Here is a 22,792-nt window from a genome sequence, read left to right on the forward strand (position 1 = left end):
CTTCCAAAATAAACTGAGACTATTCTAATGCAAATCATTTGTGGATTGCAGCCTGTGGGCGCATAACTGCTTGTAACATGTCGTTTGGCTCCCAGGCCATGCGAAGTTTTATTACAAAGATTTTAGAGTGAATTTTATATGCATTAAAGGTCCATAATGAATAAGCCCTTTTAGAGACTTTATTAATCAGACTATTGGCCAGGGATGGGGAACCCCTTCCAGCCTGAGGGCCAAATTCAATTTCGCAGAAGCTCTGGGAGGCTGCATTCCAGTGGTGGGTGGAGCCAAAGGCAAAAGGGGTAGGGTCAAAAATAATTTTTAACCCCCCCCCCCAGCATATTGTAGCTTAAAGTTCTTACTCCTAGTAACTAAGCCTTAGGAGAGGCATTTTGACCTTTTAGAGAAGGTGGGGGAAACTGCACAAAAGCTGGGAAAACACCAAATGATTGGTAGTTTTAGGAAAGGGGCATGGCCATCTGTGGCATCCCAGAGGGCCAGATTTGACCCCTGGGTCTGAGGTTCCCCACCCCTGCTGTAGGCAGTCAAGAACACTGATTTTATATTACTCTTCTTAGGATGTTAGGGGAAGGATTACCCAAATGATATAAGAGAAAATATTAATTTAAAATTTAAAATCTGAACTCGTGTGATGTAGTGATTAGTGTTGGGCTGGGATGTGGGAGATCTGGGTTCTAGACCCCACTCGGTCTCACTGGGTGACTTTGGGCCAGTCACTGACTTGCAGCATAACCTATCTCACATAGTTTTTGTGAGGATAGAATGGTGAGGAGGACCATGTGAGCCACCTTCGGTCCTTTGTAGGAAATAAGGAGGGATATGAATGATCCCCTTCATGGATCACTGCCTTGTTGTGGCAAAGGGGCTTGCGTAACTCAGTGAAGCCATAAGCTATGCCGTGCAGGGCCACCCAAGACGGACAGGTCATGGCGGAGAGTTCTGACAAAATGTGGTCCACTGGAGAAGGAAATGGCAACCCACTCCAGTATTCTTGCCAAGAAAAACCCATGGAACGTATCACAAGGCTAAAAGAGATGACGCTGGAAGATGAGCCCCTCAGGTCGGAAGGTGTCCAATATACTACCGGGGAAGAGCAGAGGGAATTTCCAAGTAGTGCCAGAAAGAGTGAAGCAGCTGGGCCAAAGCCGAAAGAACACTCAGCTGTGGATGTGTCTGGTGGTGAAAAGAAAGTCTGATGCTGTAAAGAACAATATTGTTTAGGAACCTGGAATGTAAGGTCAATGAATCAAGGTAAGCTGGAGGTGGTCAAACATTAGATGGCAAGATTGAACATCAACATCTCGGGAATCAGCAAACTAAAATGGACAAGCATGGGCAAATTTAATTCAGGTGACCATCGTATCTACTACTGTGGGCAAGAATCCCTTAGAAGAAATGGAGTAGCACTCATAGTCAACAAAAGGGTGGGAAAAGCAGTATTGGGGTACAATCTCAAAAATGACGGAATGATCTCAGTACGAATCCAAGGCAAACCATTCAACATCACAGTAATTCAAGTCTATGCCCCAACCACTGAGGCCAAAGAAGCTGAGGTTGATCAGTTCTATGAAGACCTACAACACCTTCTTGAACTAACACCAAAAAAAGATGTCCTCTTCATCATAGGGGATTGGAATGCTAAAGTAGGAAGTCAAGAAATCACCGGGATAACAGGCAGGCATGGCCTTGGTGTACAAAATGAAGCAGGACAAAGGCTAACAAAGTTTCGCCAAGAGAACACACCGATCATAGCAAACACTCTTTTCCAATAGCACAAGAGGCGACTCTACACATGGACATCACCAGATGGTCAATATCGAAATCAGATTGATTATGTCCTTTGCAGCCAAAGATGGAGAAGCTCTATACAGTCAGTAAAAACAAGACCTGGAGCTGACTGTGGCTCAGATCATGAGTTGCTTCTTGCAAAATTTCGGCTTAAATTGAAGAACGTAGGGAAAACCACTAAACCATTCAAGTATGACCTAAATCATATCCCTTATGAATATACAGTGGAGGTAAGGAATAGATTTAAAGGATTAGACCTGATAGACAGAGTGCCTGAGGAACTATGGATGGAGGTCCGTAACATTGTTCAGGAGGCAACAAACTCAATCCATCCCAAAGAAAAAGGAATGCAAGAAAGCAAAGTGGCTGTCTGATGAGGCTTTACAAGTAGTTGAGGAAAGAAGGGAAGCGAAAAGCAAGGGAGAAAGGGGAAGATATATCCAACGGAATGCAGAGTTCCAGAGAATAGCAAGGAGAGACAAGAAGGCCTTCTTAAATGAACAATGCAAAGAAATCGAGGAAAACAGGAGAGTGGGAAAGACTAGAGATCTTTTCAAGAAAATCGGAGATCTCAAGGGAACGTTTTGTGCAAAGATGGGCATGATAAAGGACAAAGAAGGCAGGGACCTAACAGAAGCAGATGAGGTTAAGAAGAGGTGGAAAGAATGCACAGAAGAACTATACAGGAAAGATCTGAATGTCCCTGATAGCCATGATAGTGCGGTCACTGAACTTGAGCCGGACATCCTCGAGAGTGAAGTCAAGTGGGCCTTAGGAAGCATTACTAACAACAAAGCTAGAGGAGATGACAGTATTCCAGCAGAGCTATTTAAAATCCTAAAAGATGATGCTGTTAAAGTGCTGCACTCAATATGCCAACACATTTGGAACACTCAACAGTGGCCACAAGACTGGAAAAGGTCAGTTTACATTCCAATTCCAAAGAAGGGCAATGCCAAAGAGTGTTCAAACTACTGCACAATTGCGCTCATTTCACATGCCAGCAAGGTTATGTTCAAAATCCTACAAGCTAGGCTTCAGCAGTATGTGAACCGCGAACTACCGGAAGTACAAGCGGGGTTTCAAAGAGGCAGAGGAACTAGAGATCAAATCGCCAACATTCGCTGGATCATGGAGAAAGCAAGAGAATTCCAGAAAAACTTCTATTTCTACTTCATTGACTACGCTAAAGCCTTTGATTGTGTGGATCACAACAAACTCTGGCAAACTCTTAAAGAGATGGGAGTACCAGACCACCTTACCTGTCTCCTGAGAAACCTGTACGAGGGTCAAGAAGCAACAGTAAGAACCGGACATGGAACAACCGATTGGTTCAAAATTAGGAAAGGAGTACGACAAAGCTGTATATTGTCGCCCTGCTTATTTAATTTATATGCAGAGTGCATCATGAGAAACATCGGGTTGGATGAATCACAGGTCGGAATTAAGACTGCCGGGAGAATTATCAACAACCTCAGATACGCAGACGATACCACCCTAATGGCAGAAAGCGAAGAGGATCTAAAGAGCCTCTTGTTGAGGGTGCAAGTGGAGAGTGCAAAAGCTGGTTTGAAACTCAACATTAAAAAAACTAAGATCATGGCATCTGGCCCCATCACTTCCTGGCATATAGAAGGGGAAGAAATGGAAGCAGTGACAGATTTTACTTTCTTGGGTCCAAGATCACCACAGATGGTGAATGTAGCCATGAAATTAGAAGACGCTTGCTCCTTGGGAGGAAAGCTATGGCACACCTAGACAGCATAGTAAGAAGCAGAGACATTACCTTGCTGACAAACGTCCGTATAATCAAAGCTATGGTTTTCCCAGTAGTAATGTATGGCTGTGAGAGCTGGACTATAAGGAAGGCTGAACGCCGAAGAATTGATGCTTTCAAACTGTGGTGCTGGAAAAGACTGTTACGAGTCCCCTGGACTGCAAGGGGGTCAAATCAGTCAATCCTAAAGGAAATCAACCCCGAGTGCTCATTGGAAGGACAGATACTGAAGCTGAAGCTCAAATATTTTGGCCACCTAATGCGAAGAGAAACCTCCCTGGAAAAGACCCTGATGCTGGGAAAGATTGAAGGCAAAAGGAGAAGGGGACGGCAGAGGATGAGATGGCTAGATAGCATCACTGATGCAAAGAATATGAACTTGAGCACACTCCGGGAGAGAGCGGAGGACAGGAAGGCCTGGTGTGCTACGGTCCATGGGGTCACGAAGAGTCGGACACGACTTAACGACTGAACAACAACAACAATAAATGTAATAATAAATAATAAAAATAATAATGTAAATCTATGAAATACAATCAATGTCCATGATTCTGAATGGGCATACTATGATTTATGGAACAAAAAATTCTGAGCATACTCTCATGCACCCTGTAAAGTCTGTATCTTTCCCTTTCCCATCAGTGGCAATGGGAAAACCATGTGGTCACAATCATTGAGGTTGTAGCCAAACAGTAGAATAGGTTAATGCATATGACTCAAGGATCAATTAACTTGATAATAAAACATTAATTTCCTAAAAGTCTATAACATTGCTCTTTGACTTTCCAGTGTTCTTTCTGTTGGCAGTAATGTCAATGTGACATTTAATGCCTTTCAGCTAAAACATTCACACACCTAGCAACATTATTATAGCAAGGGTATTACTGACTATATGTTTGATACTGTTAGATATGGCTCATGCAATATTCTAATCATTTCACAGACACACTTCTGGTCCACTTCCTTTCAGATAAGGCATGCAAAATTCCACATGCCTTGAGTCTTTCCTGTTCTTTCTTTTTTCTCCTTAGGCTGGCAAATAAAATGCTAACTCTTACTGTGCATTTTGATGCATCCCTGCATTAGCAGGGATATGACACAGGAGATTTGGGATTGGCTCTCCCAGTGGCTTTTTAAAATCTTAGTGCAGTTGAAGGGGACTTAAATTGGATTGGGATGGCAGTGCTGCAGAAAGAGATGTTTAACCCTTTCCTTCACCCCATTTTCATAATCTAAATCACACATGAACACACTCCAAGCTATTAGCCCCACTTGATGGAAAAAGACAGGTACACGTACTGTACCTCCCCCCCCCCCGTGCGGTTGATCTATCAGCAGCTTCACAGGGGTGATTTGGATCAGAAAAAGGTAAGGGGAAACCATGAACCCATGCTCTGCAACACTGTTGTCACAATTCAGGGCTGTATGTGTGCGCACAGCTGCTTTTAAGCTTTAAAAAAGGGCACTGGGAGATCTGATCACTAACCTTATAGTTAGTTTGGCCCTCAATTGGATATTTCTGTGGCCTTTTGTCAAGCATGTTCCAGAACCAAGGAAAACAAAAAAGTTGGGAAAGCTGATTATGGATCTCTTGCATCATGTCTACTTTTGGCCTTAAGGCTCTAGGTACACAGCGGCACAACACAATCTCCAACTGGTTTCCATGGAGTAAGTCGTTGTGATTCACTTATATGCATATCCCTTCCACTTAGCTGCAATGGAAATTTAGTATTCCGGGGAAGTAACGGTTTAAAAAAGTGGGATCTTACCATTAATAAATACATATATTGTAGCTTCTGTCTTCTTTTTCACAGCACTTGAGGATGGATATCTGCAGCTATAATATCCTGTGTCATTTGCTTGAGCTCGGTTCACAGTCAGGCTGCTACAGAACTGTTTGCCATTCCTTCCACAAGTATATGTCATTATATTGAGCCGTTTGCTGTCCTTACTTAGACTTTCAGGCAGAGACCATGAATGGACCACTTCCCCACTGCAAATGCAAATAAAAAAGCAAAGAATTACATCGAGACTATAATTATATGGGACAAATAAGGGATGGGGACAGGGGATGGGGGGTGCAATCCTGTTAATTTTGTTCGATCTCTCATGAGCTTTTGATACCATCAACCATGGTATTCTCCTGGATTGACTCTGTGGGAAGGGCATTGGAGGCACTGGGTTACTGTGGTTCTAGTCTTACCTGTGGGGCCGATTTCAGAGAGTAACATTACATGACCATTCTGCAGCCTCTTGACAATTGAGCTATGGGGTTCTACAGGATACTAACTCATCCCCAATGTTGTTCAACGTCTATATGAAGCTGCTGGGAGAGGTCATTAGGGGATTTGGAGCCAAGTGCCATCACTATGCTGATGACACATAGCTCTTTCTCCCTGTGACATCTGAATCAGGTGAGGCTGTGCACGTCCTGGATCAGTGCCTAGATTCAGTAATGGGCTGGATGAAGGCCAATAAACTGAAAATGAATCCTGGCAAGTTGAAAGCCCTGTGAGTGAGTGATTCCCGAGTTCAGGACATAAACTCATTACCTGTTCTGGATAGGGTTGCACTCCCTTTGAAAGGTCAGGTTCATAGTCTGGGCGTACTCCTAGATCCATCACTGTTGCTGGAAGCCCAAGTGGGCCATGGTAGCTTGGAGTGCCTTCTACCAGCTTCAGCTGGTTTGCCAGCTATGGCCTCTCCTGGACAGGGATAACTTGGCCACAGTGGTACAGGCACTAGTAACCTCAAGAATGGATTACTGCAGTGTACTCTATGTGCAGCTGCCCTTAAGGCTGCTCCAGAAGCTGGAGCTAGTGCAGAATGCTGCAGCTAGTGCAGAATGCTGCAGCTCAGCTGTTGTCAGGAGCTGTCCCTTTTCAGCATGAAAATCCTTTGCTGAGGGAACTGCACTGGCTGCCTATTCGCTTCTGGGCCAGGTTTAATGTCTTGGTACTAGTGTATAAAGCACTAAACAACTTGGGACCGGGATACGTGAGAGAGTGCCTTCTCCCCTATCAACCTGCCTGGTCACTGAGGTCATCAGAAGACATGCTCTTGGTGGTTCTGCATGGACCTTTGGCTCAACTGGAATCTAACCAGAGAAGAGCCTTCAGTGTGGTGGCCTCCTTTCTGTGGAATTCCCTGCCTCTGGAAGTCAGGCAGGCACCATGTTGTTTCCAGTGCCTCCTGAAGACAGCTTTATTCCAGGAAGCCTTCTGACCAGCCATGGCTTTTATAGGTATTCGGGGGGGGGGGGTGTATTTTTTTTTTAAAAAATTTAATATGTGTTTTATTTCTTTTATCTTTTTGTCTTTTATTGTTCACTGCTCCAGAATGTGTTTAGATGTGGAGTGGTATATAATGCTGTAAATAAATACAATTAAATAAATAAACAAATTCCCAAGCTTTCATTTTATTGCATCAAGCTATTTTGGCACCTCCTTTTAAGCAACAACAAAAACAAACAACTCCCTCAGCCTATTAAACTATTGCCTCTATCACCCTTCCAACAATGTGTCCCTCTCTCAACCCCCACTCCAGTTTCAGACTAGAGCAAGGATATATTAACGGTAGTCCAAATTTATGGAAAGTTCACCCCAGTCAATTACCTGCAGATGATGTTTAAAGCATCTCCTTCTTGTATGACATGTTGTGTTCCCAATATATTTAGTTTTGGACTTTTCCATTTGGATCCTGAACTAGATCCTGGAAAACAAATAAAAACAGCATTATTAAAACTAGTGGAAAAGTCGCAGGACTTTGGAGGGCTTCAATCATTCCACTCACTCAAAAATCATGAAGGCATTATGGATGACATGGATTACCTAGATCCATTTCAATCCAGATTTAGGCCCAGTTTTGGTACTGAAACACCCTGACAGATGACCTCTGTCAGGAAAGAGATGGGCAAGCGCAACCCTGTTGCGTCTCCTAGTTCTCAAAGTGGCTTCTTGGTAGACTGACTTTGTGGATTGAGGGTAGAAGGCACACTGATATGGACTGGGGGTAGTAGAAGATAATATATGCAGATTAAAATTGGAACATAAGTGGTCAGTCTTGAGTTTAATTTCACATTCATTCAGGTAAAAATCCTCTTCAGTTTCTAGCTGATGGGCTGTTTCCAGGCCTTCTAAGGCATTCCTCAAGGCCACATAGCAAAATCTACATCAGGGTGTTGAACCTCTTTCAGCCCAAGCACCGAATTCCATTTCAGAGAAGCGCTTGGGGGGTGGGGTGCATTCTACTGGTGGGCAGGACTGAAGGCAAAAGGTGTTGGTCCAAAACACCAAGGATATCAGCATGTTTTAGCCTAAAATTCTTACCGCCAGTAGCTAAGCCTTAGGAGAGGCATTTCAGCCTTTTAGAATGAGGGAAAAGCTGCACAAAAGCTGGGAAACCATCAGAAAACCAGTGGTTGGGGGAAAGGGGGTGGGGCCAGGGGAAGGGAATATGGCCACCTGGGGAATCCCAGAGGGCTGAATTAGGATCCCAGGTAGGCCAGATTTGGCCGTTGGGCCTGAGGTTCTGCACCCCTGATCTACATGATTTATTCACATTTTAAAAAAATCGTGCACGCTCTATGAGAGATTGAAGGGATAAGAAGGGGTTGAAGCTACACACTTGACCACAGATTAACAAATGCCAGCTATCTCTCCCTTAGAGTAGGCGGTACTTTTGCCCAAATGGAAAATGACCATAACTGTGCCAGAATGACCAAAACATGCATGTATTTGTATCATATACTAAAAATAAGCATAAAAATAGACATAAGGATGGATATCTGCAGCTATAACGTCTGTATTGTTTGCTTGAGTTCAGGTCATGGTCAGGCTGCTACAGAACTGTTTGCTATTCCTTCCACAAGTATTCATTTCTTTTATTATTTATTTGAAATATTTCTTATCCTACGCTTCATCAAAAAGATTCACACAAAAGTATGAATAAAACATATAAATACAATATAATAATTTTTTAAAGTGTAAAGTTCACCCCCCACATTTGTTATGGAATTTGTCACCACAGGGCATTGTTCCCACAGATCCTTCTCTTAGGAGACTTCTAAGATCTCCATGAAGGCCTTCTACCTACCCTGGAGGCTTGTGAAGGGAGAGATGCTATTGTCTCTACCTGGCATCCTGATTGTTTGTAGTGTGTGGAGAGGAACTGACATCACTGCACCATCACTGCGTCAGCCATCACTGACCATTGCGTTCTATGCATGAGTAATTTGGTAATGCCATTGGTGCACAACACTGTGATTAGTGGGTAGTGATAGGGTTTCCACAGATGCTATGGGAACGCCTACTGTAAGATTGGTTTGACAGTCATGTTTACTACAACTGCCCTTTACTGGATTGGATGTCAAATTTACTCTCATGCACCACTTCTGCTTCTGGAGGCTTGTTAAGATTACAACAGTAGAAGATACTTTCAGCAAACAGCAGGATATGAATTACTTCTTGAACATATTGCAAAGGGGTAGGGGAGATCGAGGCAAACCTTCACAGGGATATAAGCTGTCACCATGTGCAATATTTTACAAAACTGGCACTCTTCAGATAAATTAAATAATGTATTCCTATAAATATAAGTATTTTGAAGCAGTTTTTTCTGTGTTTCTATAATTTTATATTGTAAAATAGGGTAGTGAAAAAGACAGAGACTATGATTTCAGCTTTTTATTTTCCTAGAAATAATCTTCTCAAACAAAGCCTTTTTTTCTCTCTTTGTTTGGTACAACAGCTTTAGTCGCTCATTTTAACAAAGTTCCTGGAACACCTCATAGATTTTCATTCATTTTCTTTATGTGCCCTAGTAAATACAGGGAGATGCTGTAGTTCAGTGGTAGAGCACATGCTTTGCGCATGGAAGGACCCAGGTTCAATTCCTGTCATCTCCAAGTAAGGCTAGGAAAGAATCTTGCCTGAAACCCTGACACTCCTATCAGCGGCGACAATACTGGGCTAGATGGACCAATGGTCTGGCTCCGTATAAGGCAGCTCCCTGTGCTCCTATGTACAGGTTGCACAATGTATTGATACATATAGATGTTACTACCATTAGAAATCTTGTATGCCCTGCTCCAAGGACGACCTGGAACTAACAAAACCAAACATTCTATCCTACAGGCAGTATCCAGTGCGTCAACCACCTTGTGCTACTAGGAATGATTGCTAGCGCTTGAGAGCATAACCCTGGAAACTAGCTCAGAATAATGCTTCCAGAATGAGAGAGGTCAGTGGAGTTCCCTTCTGCAGAAGTGCTAGATGGAGCGAGTTTCCAGCTGCACTATCAGCCATTAACTTCCCGTTGCGCTAGTGGTTGTTCCTTCTAGTGCACATGCGGTGTGTGCACTTTGGCTTACTTCCTATTCAGATGCTTCCAGTAATCAGGGAGTGTTCGAGCAAATATCATTTTTTCTGAGTGTTCTAGAAGTACCTTGATTTTCTTATCTCCACCAGTGATAGAATGAAATATATATTCACCCTGATAAATATGCTATTATTAACAAATACCTTGAAGTGTGTTCTTGGCTAAATTTCAATCCTTTTAAGTGGGCTTGCAGAGAAAACTTGCCGCCACAATGACTTAATGTTTATTATTTCAGTATCTTCTGCACAGAATCATGGAGATACACAGGTTTATATATCAACATGGCAATCAACCCATTTACACAGTGTACTGTTTCTCTTTTAAAATATACTAACTACTGTACCTAGTTTAATATATAGTAAGCTACAGCACTATTCCTAGAAAATCCATTACAATCAAGACAGTATTCACTTCAGTACTGATCAGGCTACTACTTGTGACTTAACCCTGAAATTCTGCTTCAATAACACTGCAGAAATTTTGCCAGGAACTGTCTAGCTCTTGCAAATATAGGTCAAATTGTGCCATGAAAGCAGCATCGGTGAGGAATCAAGAGCAGCGACAAAGGGGCTAGAATATGGAGGGGAGGGAGACATGGAAAAGAGCAGCAAACCAAGAAGATAATGTGAAGACTATTATTGCTATGTTAATGGAGGGAAGAGATTCTTCCACTCCCGTTCACTCCACAAATCATCCTTAGGCCTGGTTCAGACACTAAATTATAGGTTAGCATTATGAGAACTAACCTATCAAATCTCAGGATAAAGCACCGTCCCAGGCCAAGCCCTCCTATAAGGCAGGGTGAATCCCCTGCTCAGGCAGGGATTGCTAGGGATGGTGGATCACACCCCTCCCCTAAACCGGGAGGGCTCCTGCATTCACTGCTGCCGCCACCACACCAGCTCCAATCACGAACTTGGCAAATGCCACAGTGGGAGAGCTGAGAGCAGAGCTCCTTAGAGCAGCCCCCCTCTCAGTCCAAAGACTCTCACTTAAGAAGAGAGATCAGGTGGGCAGGCTCTCCAGAGACGCCACCCATCCAATCTCTCACTTTGGGAAAGGGTTCAAAGTGAGAGATCAGGCAGGCAGCCTCTCTGGAGAGCTACATTAGCCACACAAAGTGTAAGAGATCAGAGTATTAGAGTAAAAGAGCAGGTAGGCAGCCTCCCTGGAGAATCTGGCCAGAATGCTGTGCTTTGAGGGGCCCTTTCTCAAAGCAAGACACTGTGAAATGGGCCTGGAGATCGCCTTGAACAGACAGGAAGAACCCTTCAAAATGAGGCATTATTAAGGCCAGGATGGCTTTCCAGAGAGGGCAGCCTGATCTCTCATTGGGGGGGGGGGGATGGTGCCAGCAATAATGGAAATTGGGTGAGTGATGGCAACAGTCATGTGGGAGCGGCAGCACACATCCTCATGCCTCAGGTAAAGGGACATCTTGTGTTACTGCTGCATTCTCCCCTCCCTTCTCCTGCTCTGGTGTGGCTGCAATCAGCAGATTGGAAGCATCTGCTTCTTGGTTTAAACTAAATACTCTTTGATATTATGTCTGAACCAGGCCAAACTTTGGCTCATTTACACTAATTTTTTTTAAAGGCCAGATCAAATAATGGTTTCTGATGTTGGCTTGTTTGATTAAACCATAGTTTAAACTAACCATAGTTCCTGGTTCAGATGTAATGACAAACTGCAGTTAGATTAAGCAGATGAGCTTAAAGAACATCAAGAGGGGAAAATGAACTCAATGCTATACAAAATGCCATTTTTGCCTATCTAATGGATCAAGGAACTATCCAACCACTTTTATATCTGTGACCAACCAGTGTAAGACCAAAGGAGGCTTCCCATTTAACATAAGAAATTTGGTATACACGTATTGCTGCTACCATGTCCTCTAAAGCAGCGGCAAGCACAATAACCATTTGGCCTTTTTATTCAGATAGACAGAGAGATATGCACCCACATTTTAAATTATTTGCAACCAAATCCTGTGCATATTTACTCAGGTGTAAGTCCAACTGTGTTCAATAAGGTTTACTTCCAAGTAAATGTACATACAATTGCAGCTGTGCAGCATAATCCTATGCATGTTTTCTCAAAAGTAAGTGTCGTCGTGTTTTCAGTGGGGCTTACTCCCTAGTAAGTATGTTTAGGTTTTCAACCTTAATTTCAATATAATCTTATTAGAACAAGAGTTATTTTGCCCCTTCAGTGAGTGATTCAAGCTCTCTTATTTACTATCTTTCCATGATATATAATGCATTTTCTAGAACAATATTACTGTCATAGACATAATATTATTGTCATAGATCATTAAGGCTTAGACTCTAAGCCTAAGGTACATAAACTTCTATAAAGCTTCATTCTTCCTATGAATGAATATGTAAATATTCTTTCTATTTACATAATTAGTAAACCATATAAAAACTGCTAATGTTTTTCTTAAGTTTTGTCCTCTTCCAGTTTATTTGCTTTCATACCAGTCAACTGCCTGTGCTCGAACAGTAAATATAGACAGGAATATAGTAATGATGATAAAACATCACTAACAAAGCAATCCTATACATCTCTACTCAGAAGTAACCCAGCTGAGTTAAATGACCTTCCCAGGTAAGTGTGTATAGGATTGCAGCCTTACATTCTCATCATTCAGGGAGTCATCATATAGTCCCTATGGTCCCTAGACAGCATCCCAGGGGCCAATGGATTGTGTAAGGAAACCTCTTTGAGGTCTTAGTCAGAGCTCTAACCTCAGAGGGCTTTTCCTGACATTGGAGCGCCACTCCTGGCTCTGCCATAGAGGCTAACTCTTCTGAAGTCAAAATTCTGACTTTGGGGACAGGGGGGAACAGGTGTGTTGGGGGTGTGCCAGTGGGCAGGGAGGGAGTAGGGATGTCAGAGAATTCCGCGACAGATCTCGGTGAGGCCGAATGCCAGTGCATTCGGCCCCCCCGAAATCCATCGCGGAATGAAGCCCCCGCCCCCCAACCCACGAAAGGCGCCCCCAACCCACAAAAGGCGCGCGAAACGGAGCACTTACCTGCTCCCATCTGCACTGCTTTGCGAATGGTGGCCATCCTGCGGCCGCCATTCGCTTCCTCTTCATAGCCATGATAGGCTACGTAAATACTTACGCAGCCTATCATGGCTAATGCAGGGATGCCATTTGCGTCCTTGCGGAGGCCGTGATAGGCTACATAAGTATTTACGTAGCCTATCACGGCAGGGGGGGGGGGGAAACCCAGCGTACGCAAATGGCAGTAGCCGCCGCCATTTGCGTACGCTGGGTTTTTTTCCCCCCTGCCGTGATAGGCTACATAAATATTTACGTAGCCTATCACGGCTAAATACAGGGACGCAAATGGCAGCGGCTACGACAGCTGCCATTTGCATCCCTCCAGGGCTGCCCAGCAGCCGGATGTCTGGCTGCGGGCGGCCGGAGCCGGCCGGCGGCTCCGTGGCTTGGCCGCGGAGTGGAGCTGGCCGGGCAGGATTCCGGGGGGAGGACCAGATCGCCTCCCCTCCCGTCGAGGATTCTGTGGGGAGGGACGGAGCGCCTCCCCCAAAGTGGAAACAGAACGGAACAGAAGGTAAGTGTTCCGTCCATCCCTAGGAGGGAGTAGCCATGGATCTGATGGATCCAGTGCTCTGTGAGCCTCTCACCACACCCCATACCCAACAGATACTGTATTTAGACCAACTCAAGAGCTCGTCAAATGTTTCCCTCCCATTACAACCAATGGGAAGGGTGGATCTTTTTCATCATCTGTGGATGTAGAAGCCCTACCTCCTCCTGACTTCATCCCTGTTGACACTTTCTAACAGGGCCTAGGAAGGATCAGAGGCTCAGCCCTCTCAATTACTGTATACTTGATGACACAGCTGAATGTGAATTATATACTGATGCTACTGAAAAGCACTGTGATAAAGGACATGGCGTGAATTCTACCTGTAGTGTTTTGACCTGTTATGGAGTAAATTCATACTCTGCAGTCAGCTAGTGATGAACATTAAATCTTACAAATTTTGAACAATTCCTTTTATTTACTGCTATGAACACAAGAGTTATGAACATAACTGAAATAAATACATCTGCTGGCTGACTATAATTAATTTTGCTACAGAACCCTAATATATAATTCAGGAAAGCCCTCTTGTGTGTGACTATTTTGTTAAAAAGAAAAAAAGCACAGTTAGCAAGGAACAACATTGTATATCTGTTTCCAGATCAGCTGCTAAAAAAAAAAGTGGTCGAAACCAATAAAACTTGATTTTTGATGTCTTACTATTTCACCCAAAAAACTCTTTCAGAAATTTATAACATTGTTATCTTGGTTTTGAAAACCAGTAAACCCTAGATATATTCATTATGTCTCATTAATATTTACACACAGAGATAATCTCAAAAGCTCAGTACTGCAAGACTGCTGTAACGCTAGGAATGGATTCTGACCAGTGGAAGCTGGTGGCTCCAGTTTCAGAAGGGGAGTGATTCCATTCTGGGTTTTAGAACCAGCCAACACTCTAAAGGTGCTATCCAAGGTGCTGCCCCCTGCCCCCAAAATGGGTTCAGCACCTCCATCTCCATCCACCTTCCCTCATACTGGGTTATGGCAAGGGTTTGAGCCACTGACAGGGAAGCCCTTATCAGAGAAGTAGAATCATCCCTTCCAGGCACTTTCCAGCCCTACAAGCATGGTATCCATTTTTTCCTGCACAAGAATGAAGTGTAGCACTTTCAGCCAGCAATGAGACTGTAGAGAGGAGAAAGTTCATGAAGGCTGTAAAGCCATAATATCAGAATGGGGAAACTGCACATTATGCATGAAGATATCTTCCACTTACACTGCAACATAATGCTACTGTGTATTATGAGAAGCCAACCACCTTCCAACAGCCTTGATCTGGAGACAACTCCTTCAGACAGAAGGAGTCAGACAAATGGTCCATATAGTCCAGCATCCTGTGGCAAGCCAGATGCTTCTAGGGAGCCCATAGCTGCGCATGAAGACAAACCCATTAAGCTACTGTTTGCCCCCACTCCAAAAATTGTCTCCTAGCAGCAGCTATTCCATCAGGCTGCAGCAAAGGAAGCGATTGGACTCCATTGTCTCTGCTGAGACACCATCTCTGTTGGGCTCCTCCCTCCCTCAACTCTCATCTAGCAGCAGCCATTCCATTGGGCTGCTGCAAAGGGAGAAATGGAAAGCAGAGCCTGCTTCATCTGCTCTGTTGAGACCAGCTCCATTTGTTTTTTCTCTCTTCCTGAACTGTTTCCATTCCAGCTGGTCATTATAAGAACTTCGTAACTTACTTAAAGAACTGGTTTTTCTCTTCCCTTCTCATCCCTTTTCCCTTTCATGTTGTATAAACCTGAGGACAGGGACCATTTTGTTAATTATTGATTTCATGTAAGCCACTCTGAGAGGCTTTTTGGCTGAAGAATGGGGTGAAAATGCTTTAAATGAATAAACTTGCATCCAGAGGAATACAATACTGCCTCTGAACCGGTGGTGTCATTTAGTGAATACCCTTTAATAGACTTGTCCTATCTATATTAGTCTGATTCCATTTTAAAGCCATATAAGCCCATGGCTATCACCACATCTTGTGACAGCAAATTCCTTAAATTAAGTATGTACTTTGTGTAGAAGCATTTTCTTTTATCTGTCCTGAATCTATTGCTGATCAATTTCATATTCTACTGTTATAAGGGAGGGATACCATGCATAAATTCTGTGCTATCATATCTCCTCTCAATCACTTTTTTCCTAAGCTAGATAGGCCCAAACACATCTCTTTTCTCATAGGGAAGACAATCCAACCTCTTGTTTATTTTGATCATCCTTTTTTTTCACTCTTTTAATGTCACGAGCAGAATTTGTTAAAGGAGCATATTTTGTAATAAAGAGTGTGCTTTTATTTATTTATTTATTTATTTATTTATTTATTTATTCCTTTGTTAGTTTTGCTTACTTCTTATAGCCCAGTTTTAAAATACATTTATTAGGCACATCCATTGGACTGAGCAATAAACATAACTCAAAGTGTAAATACCAAAGGCATGATGTTGTCTCTCACTGATCTCTTCTGTAGATATCTCTTACAATCCTAACACATTTAAATTACATGATTATCAGTTATAATCCAATCCAATGCATGTTTGGAAAAGGAAAGGTTCCTCCTGTGCAAGTACCGAGTCATTGCTGACTCCTAGAGGGATGCCGCTTTCGCTGGCGTTTTCATGGCAGACTGTAGTGGGGTGGTTTGCCATTGCCTTTCCCAGTCATAACTACCTTTCCCTCAGCAAGCTGGGTACTCATTTTACTGACCTTGGAAGGATGGAAGGCTGAGTCAGCCTGAGCCGGCTACCCGAGATCCAGCTTCTGCTGGGATCGAACTCAGGTCGTGGAGAGAGTTTCAGTTGCAATACTGCCACCTACCACTCTGTGCCACACGAGGCTCTAATGCATGTTTACACAAGAGGAAGTCCCACTGACCCAGTTTGCATGGTCGGCTGCACCTACCGGGTTTAAATAAGCCATGGTGGGTTGTGGTGTGTGCTGACCGCCATTGTGAATATTCAAGACTTAGCAGACAATCAGTGCAGATTATTGTGACATGCAAACCCAGGCAGGGTGACTTGTTGCCATGGGTGACAAGCCATCCAGAACCCATGGGCTGTAGTAGGGTTCTGGGATGGCTTGTTAACCATGGCAACAAGCCACCCTGCCCAAGTTCACACATTACAATAAGCCACAATGCCCCCCCCCCGCTGTGGCTGGAATATTCACAATGGCAGCTGGCACACACTGCAACCACCGTGGCTTCTCTAAGCATTGTGTTCAATGGGGCTTACTCCCAGGTAGGTAGGTATAGGATTACAGCCTCAATTACTTTACAATTTACCTATAGATGGGATAACTAAAAAGAAATCAACATATTTTTCTCCCAGGACTGAAATTTTGTGCTAAATTACGTATACTTTGACTGCAGTCTTGTTCCATTAAATTCCATGGAGAAGGATTGTATCCAGGATATCTCAAAACAGTCGACTTTATGAACTGACTCTCTGTCTTTTTTTATGCATTTCTACTACCAGAACAGAAGTTTTCAAAACCTGTCATAGCAAACTTCCCTATGTCACAGTTACAACTGACAATATGTCTGGAGCAGCTCACTCTTGACTATGACCAGTAGGCAAGCAACTAAAAAAAAAAAAAACAGTGGGGGAAGGGGAGCAGAACCCAGATCAAGTGTTTATTTATTTACCTTTATTAATTAAAATATTTTTAACCCACCCTGTATCAAAAAATCTCAGGATGAGGTACAATCAATAAAGACAATTTGACATAAAATCATAAAACCGCAGCAAAAACACACACAATCCAATATAAAATCAGTACTGGCAAGTCAAACCAAGTTATGGTCACTGAGACCCAAAAGCTTGGGTGAAAAGCCAAGTCTTGACTTGGTGACAAAATGAAGGCAGTGTTGGTGCCAGCTGGGCCTCTAAGGGGAGGGCATTCCATAACTGTGATGCCATAGCCAAGAAGGCCCTCTCTCACATCTCCATGTAACGTACCACTCCTAACAGTGGGATGCAGAGGAAGGCCTCCTTGGCATACCTTAAACGTTAAGGTTACTGGGATAAAAGTCCCTCAGGAACCATTGGGACTGTACTGATTGGGAAAGTGTAGGGGCAATGCAGAGCGTTCTGTATCCGATAACAATCCACTGACATGGACTGGGGGTGGGAAAGGACTCACAACTACTGCATGGTGAACATAGGAAGCTGCCATATACTGAGTCAGACCATTGGTCTATCTAGCCCAGTACTGTTCACAATGACTGGCAGTGAATCTCCAGAATTTCAGGCAAGAGTTTTTCAGCCCTACCTGGAGATGCCAGGAATTGAGCCTGGGACCTTCTGAATGCAAAGCAGGTGCTCTGTCTCTGAGTTATGACCCCCTCCCTACTCAACTGGTACTGCCAACTGGATGAAGAGCCAGTAGTTTGTAAGCTCCACCCACATAGTGCGCAAAGCATTACCATGCCCCCATTTCCACAGTTTGCTAACCAGTTGCTGAAGACTGGGCAACTCCCAGCTTATGTCATGGATGGGACCAACCTAAGACTAATTCCCTCAAAGGTCTCTTTCGGTGCTTAGAATCTCATAGTAGCCATTTAGTAAACAGTAATCTATTACCACCCCAGCAGTGGTCAGGGATGATTATTGTCTTTTGGTGTTTGATTATCAATACGGAGAAATGGGTGCATGGCCCATGGTTAGAGTAGCCTACAAGCTACTGGCTCTTTACTCAGTTAGTGCCACCATACGCCATGTTACCTCCTTCTGGCAATTATTCATGCCTCCATTGGCAAAGTCAGCTCCAATTTTGAGAATGGAACAGCCCCACATGCTGAGTAAACCGAGTTAGCCCTTTACTGAAGACATTTATGAGAATAATGCCTTTAGCTTTACAAACAGCAGCATTTACAGAGCTTCAGACCTAATGAATCTAACATTTCTCCAGAGGGCAATGATGTTATCCATCGCACACCATTTCCCCAAAGGCTTGATTTGCATCAATTTTAAGGATCATTAAGCATGACTTACATGTTGTACTTTCTATTGCAAAACATAATTTCCTGCCAACCAACATGAGAAATTCAATAAAATGACTGCTATTAGAGTATACATTTTATACATTAAGAAGTACTTCTTACACAGGTAGGAGCGTGATCAAAGTCTCTTAATAGAAATTGTGCTCTCTCATTTCCATCATTCAAAAAGAAAAAATTCTTATGGCAAGGCTCATTTATTTTAAATGCCAGGATGAGAACTTGTATACACAAGTCAGATGTTCAGGAAGGTAATCATCATTCCACTGAATGGCTCAATATGATAGAGTTCTAGTCTCAGTTGGTGTATTTCGGTGTAATTTGATGGTGAGCTTGAGGGACTTGAGAGATATAAGGATGGATGGAGGGATGGATAGATAGATAGACCGCAATCTAATTATAAAAATTAATTGAATATTCATGTGAGTTTTAGTCAATTGATTAATATATTGATTAAATTTGCATATGAGTAAAAACAGTATTTCTGAACCAGAAACATACTTTCTAATTCTTAGATAATATAGAAATGTGTCATTTTAGGCATCATTTTAGAAGAACATGAAATTATTGTTGCTGCTTGTAGTGCTTTTAATGTGCTTTATCACTGAGTCTATTGTATTTGTTTTTATTACGTATGTCACCCTGAGAACATAGGCTATAAGGTGATTTATAAATTGAAATAATAATTATAATAAAAATAATGATGATAAATTGGTCCTATGCCACCACAGTTGTTTATATGCCCTTTATAAATATCTTTGTATATATAGATATGTCTTCTGCTCAATTAAAACATTTTGAAAAATAAATAAATACATCTCACTAGTTAACAGAGGAATCCTATGGTCCCTGGGAGATACTCCTATGACCACAGGAAGGGGAATCCAGCATCAGGCTGTTCCCCTTCCTCTGGTCCTGCCCCCTCACAGCCAGCGCAGAAAGCACTGCAGCAGCTGCTCCTCTGACAGTGGGAGTCGGGGTGAGGGTGGGATGGTGAGCAGTGGAGGGGAGGGGAGAGGCCAGGATCCATAGGATCTGCAGGATCCTATGGCTTCTCCATTGCCATCCCCACCCACCGCTGGTAAGTCGGCTAGATGACTTCACAGACTTGTCTAGCTGAATTTGGGTTTTCTTTTGAAATCTTCATCATTTCTCCTGCCCTGCCTGGCTTTTGCTGTCAGGGTATAGGATACACAGAGGGCTCTGATATAAATGGTGCAATACAGAAAGAAAGAAAGAAAGAAAGAAAGAAAGAAAGAAAGAAAGAAAGTTGTACATTGTACAAGACAGTCAATGAGTTCTATTCTGTTTAATCATTACTTACAATTTGGTTTTCATTCATGACCATTCCTAATAATCACAAGATTATTGTTGTCTAGAGAAAATGGAGATAGGTCAGTAAGGCTCATTTTATTTTGGACTGAAATATTTTACTAAATGTTGGCCTTTCTGTCATTCAAAGTAGGGCTGTGCACTGCTTTGATCTGAAGCCCGAATAACGAGTTGAAGCGGGCTGCTTCGGAGGTGCCTCTGCGTGATATGAGGTGGAGCAGAACAGCAAGGAGGCATCTCGAAGCAATGCAGCTTGTATACAAAGTATCTTGTCTGACTTGGTGATTCGTTCTGAGCAGCCCGGACAGCCTGGCGCCAAAATTATCAACTTGAGAAAGTTCAGCGAGGGGTTGAGGAGGAGGGAGGGGGGAAGGGAGGAGGAGGAGGAGGAGGAGGAGGAGGAGGCAGGGAGCTTTGGCAAATGGAAATTCTAGTTGCCAAATCAGGGCTGAATGTAACCCAGCAATCTCCTATCAGTGACTGTGGTGGAGGAGGGGGAGAAGACTGAATAACTGGAGAAAAACAGCTGCATTTCAGAGGGAGAGATCATTAATCGCCAGATGGGCGATTAATAAATTTAATAATAAATAAATAAAATAAATTCTGGTGGTGTTACTTAGGGATGTGGGAACCCACCCCCGTCCAGGTTCTCTGGACGCCTGCTTACTCAGCCCCTGCTCCGCTCACCGGTCCCTCCGCCTCCACCACGATCGCCATGTTTTTAAAAAGCATGGTGATTGGAAGTCTATGTGCATATAGACTTATACACAAAAAGTGCCATGAATCTTGAGTACATGGGCGATTCACAGCACATAGACTTATACGCAAAACGTGCTGTGAATTGCCAAAGGCAGGAGGAGGAGGAGGCATGGCGCATGCCCCACCTGCTGGCTATCTCCTCCTCATGAGCAGGAGATGGCTAGTGGTGGGAGCGTATGCCATGCCTCCTCCTCTTCCTACCCGGTCAGCTGTCAGGGACAGCCAACCAGCAGCATGGCACATGCCCCAGCCACTAGCTAGCCATCTCCTCCTCATGAGCAGAGACGGCTAGTGGTCCTTGACAGCCGAGCAGGCAGGAGGAGGAGGAGGCGCAGGGCTGAGAGGCATAGCTCTTTGCTTTGAGAGTTTTTGTGGGGGGGGGGATAAAATTTCAGCTGTGCCCAGCAGAACAAGTACTGGACCAAACTAACTGAAATTTGGCAGGTGGCATCCCGCCCCCCATGGGTCAGAGAGGCCCCCACATTTCATGAGTTTATCATGAAAACTGAAAAAGTTATGTCCATTTTTGTTTTCCCATGCAAGTCAATGGGAAAACGCCCAAACCGAGTGATCCAGACATCTGAATCTCACTTTGGATCCAGATCTGAGTCAAAGCGGGGCTGATTCGAAGGGTCCAAAGCAGCATCCGAAGTGAAGCGCAAGGTCGATGCACAGTCCTAATTCAAAGCAGTAACATCAATAGGTATTTTTCTAATTTTATCTCTCCTCCCTCCCCCATTTAAGTTACCATCAGCTTTGTAACCCTATACCAGATGGGTTAGATTACAAGTCCCATGATCCCAAGCCAGTATGGCTGTTGGGTTCCAGGTTGGGGAAGGCTGCCCTGTATTCACATTCTGAGGCTGTATACCCCTGAATATCAGATAAAGGGAACAAGCAGTAGGAGGAAACTGTTGCTGTCATGTCCTACTAGAGGGTTTCTCAAAGGAATTCATCTGTCCTTCAGCCACGGCCACTGCCAAATTTTGGCAGCAGCAATGGGGCATTGCGGGGGCACAAAAACAACTAGGGGGGCCACTTGCAGCCTTCGGGCCACCTTTTTCCCAACCCTGAGCTATACTATCTTTTTTTCTTTAACAGATTTTTTTTCTGGTAAGAAAAAAAAAGGAAGAAATACTGGGAAAACACAAGAAGGCAAGAAATGGAAGAGGATAACGTCTGGACCTCTGTAAAATTCAGTGAATGAAGCAATTTGGTTGCACAATAAAAGTCTCATCTGGAAACACCCCAAAGCCAAAATGGAAAATCTGTAAAAGTATATCAATGTAAAACGTATATAAGATTGTCGGAAATAAGTCCCAATAAATTTACTGGGACTTACTCCAAGTAACCATGCAGAGGACTGCAGCCTAAACCTATTTCAGTCCAAATAGTCTACAAGTAGTAGCAGTGCAGAAAGTCTTTGCAACTTTTGTCACTCTTTCATACACATCTCTTCTCAGTACATTGTTCTTAGCATTGTGCAACCCACAGAAAATGCAGCTAAAACTCTATAAATCTGCTCAAATTTCTCCATGCAGTCTGGGTCCAAGAAAGGAAAACGTAAGACAAAGTATTACATTTCTCACTGAAAACTTTAGTGTAATATTCACAAACTCTGCATGTTGTTCTACATCACCTCTAAAAACTCATCACCTGGCATGACAGCCATTATGGACTGGCCACAAAGATACAGTCAACAAGGACCCACAACCAGTTGGGTTGGATCCAGGATCTACCTTCCCTGGATGGAAGGGCTCCACTCACAGAAGTCAGCCTCTGCCTGATTTTCAGGGGTTGCTCACCCACACAACAGCTCACCCCATTCATGATAGCTCCAGAGGGGCTGCCATGGAAAGGAGGGTGTGGGGGTGTCTGATTCTGCCAGTCCAGATGCACCTAAATTTGGATCCAATCCATTGTATCTTCCTGATAAATATATCTATAGGATATCCATGTTTTCAAAGAGGTATTGGTCACGTTCTATATTTTATAGGTGTGTAAACCTAAAACATCTTATGCGTACCCACATACAAGACACAGAGTATGGCCCAGCTGAAAAACACCTTAATGACACCTGAGTAAAGGATGTTTACTTAGAAGTAAGTCAGTGTT

General features: G+C 43.4%; 2 protein-coding genes across 2 annotated transcripts in view; both read right to left on the reverse strand.

Annotated features, from left to right (window-relative positions):
• FLT1 (fms related receptor tyrosine kinase 1) overlaps positions 1-22,792 on the reverse strand; it is a 202,649-nt gene that overhangs the window by 175,627 nt on the left and 4,230 nt on the right. The window contains exons 2-3 of the mRNA XM_084842930.1: positions 7,198-7,294; positions 5,353-5,576 (exon numbers count right to left, since the gene is read on the reverse strand). Coding sequence (XP_084699056.1) covers positions 5,353-5,576; positions 7,198-7,294 — 321 coding nt within the window. The remainder of the gene's footprint in view (positions 1-5,352; positions 5,577-7,197; positions 7,295-22,792) is intronic.
• Positions 7,210-22,792, reverse strand: part of SLC46A3 (solute carrier family 46 member 3) — a 134,415-nt gene continuing 118,832 nt past the window's right edge. The window contains exon 7 of the mRNA XM_084842942.1: positions 7,210-7,294. The gene's annotated coding sequence lies outside the window, so the exon portion shown is untranslated. The remainder of the gene's footprint in view (positions 7,295-22,792) is intronic.

This window comes from Heloderma suspectum, chromosome 3 (assembly GCF_057233095.1).
Source record: "Heloderma suspectum isolate Gila_16-S chromosome 3, 16-S_ref, whole genome shotgun sequence".
NCBI classification, from domain to species: Eukaryota; Metazoa; Chordata; class Lepidosauria; order Squamata; family Helodermatidae; genus Heloderma; species Heloderma suspectum.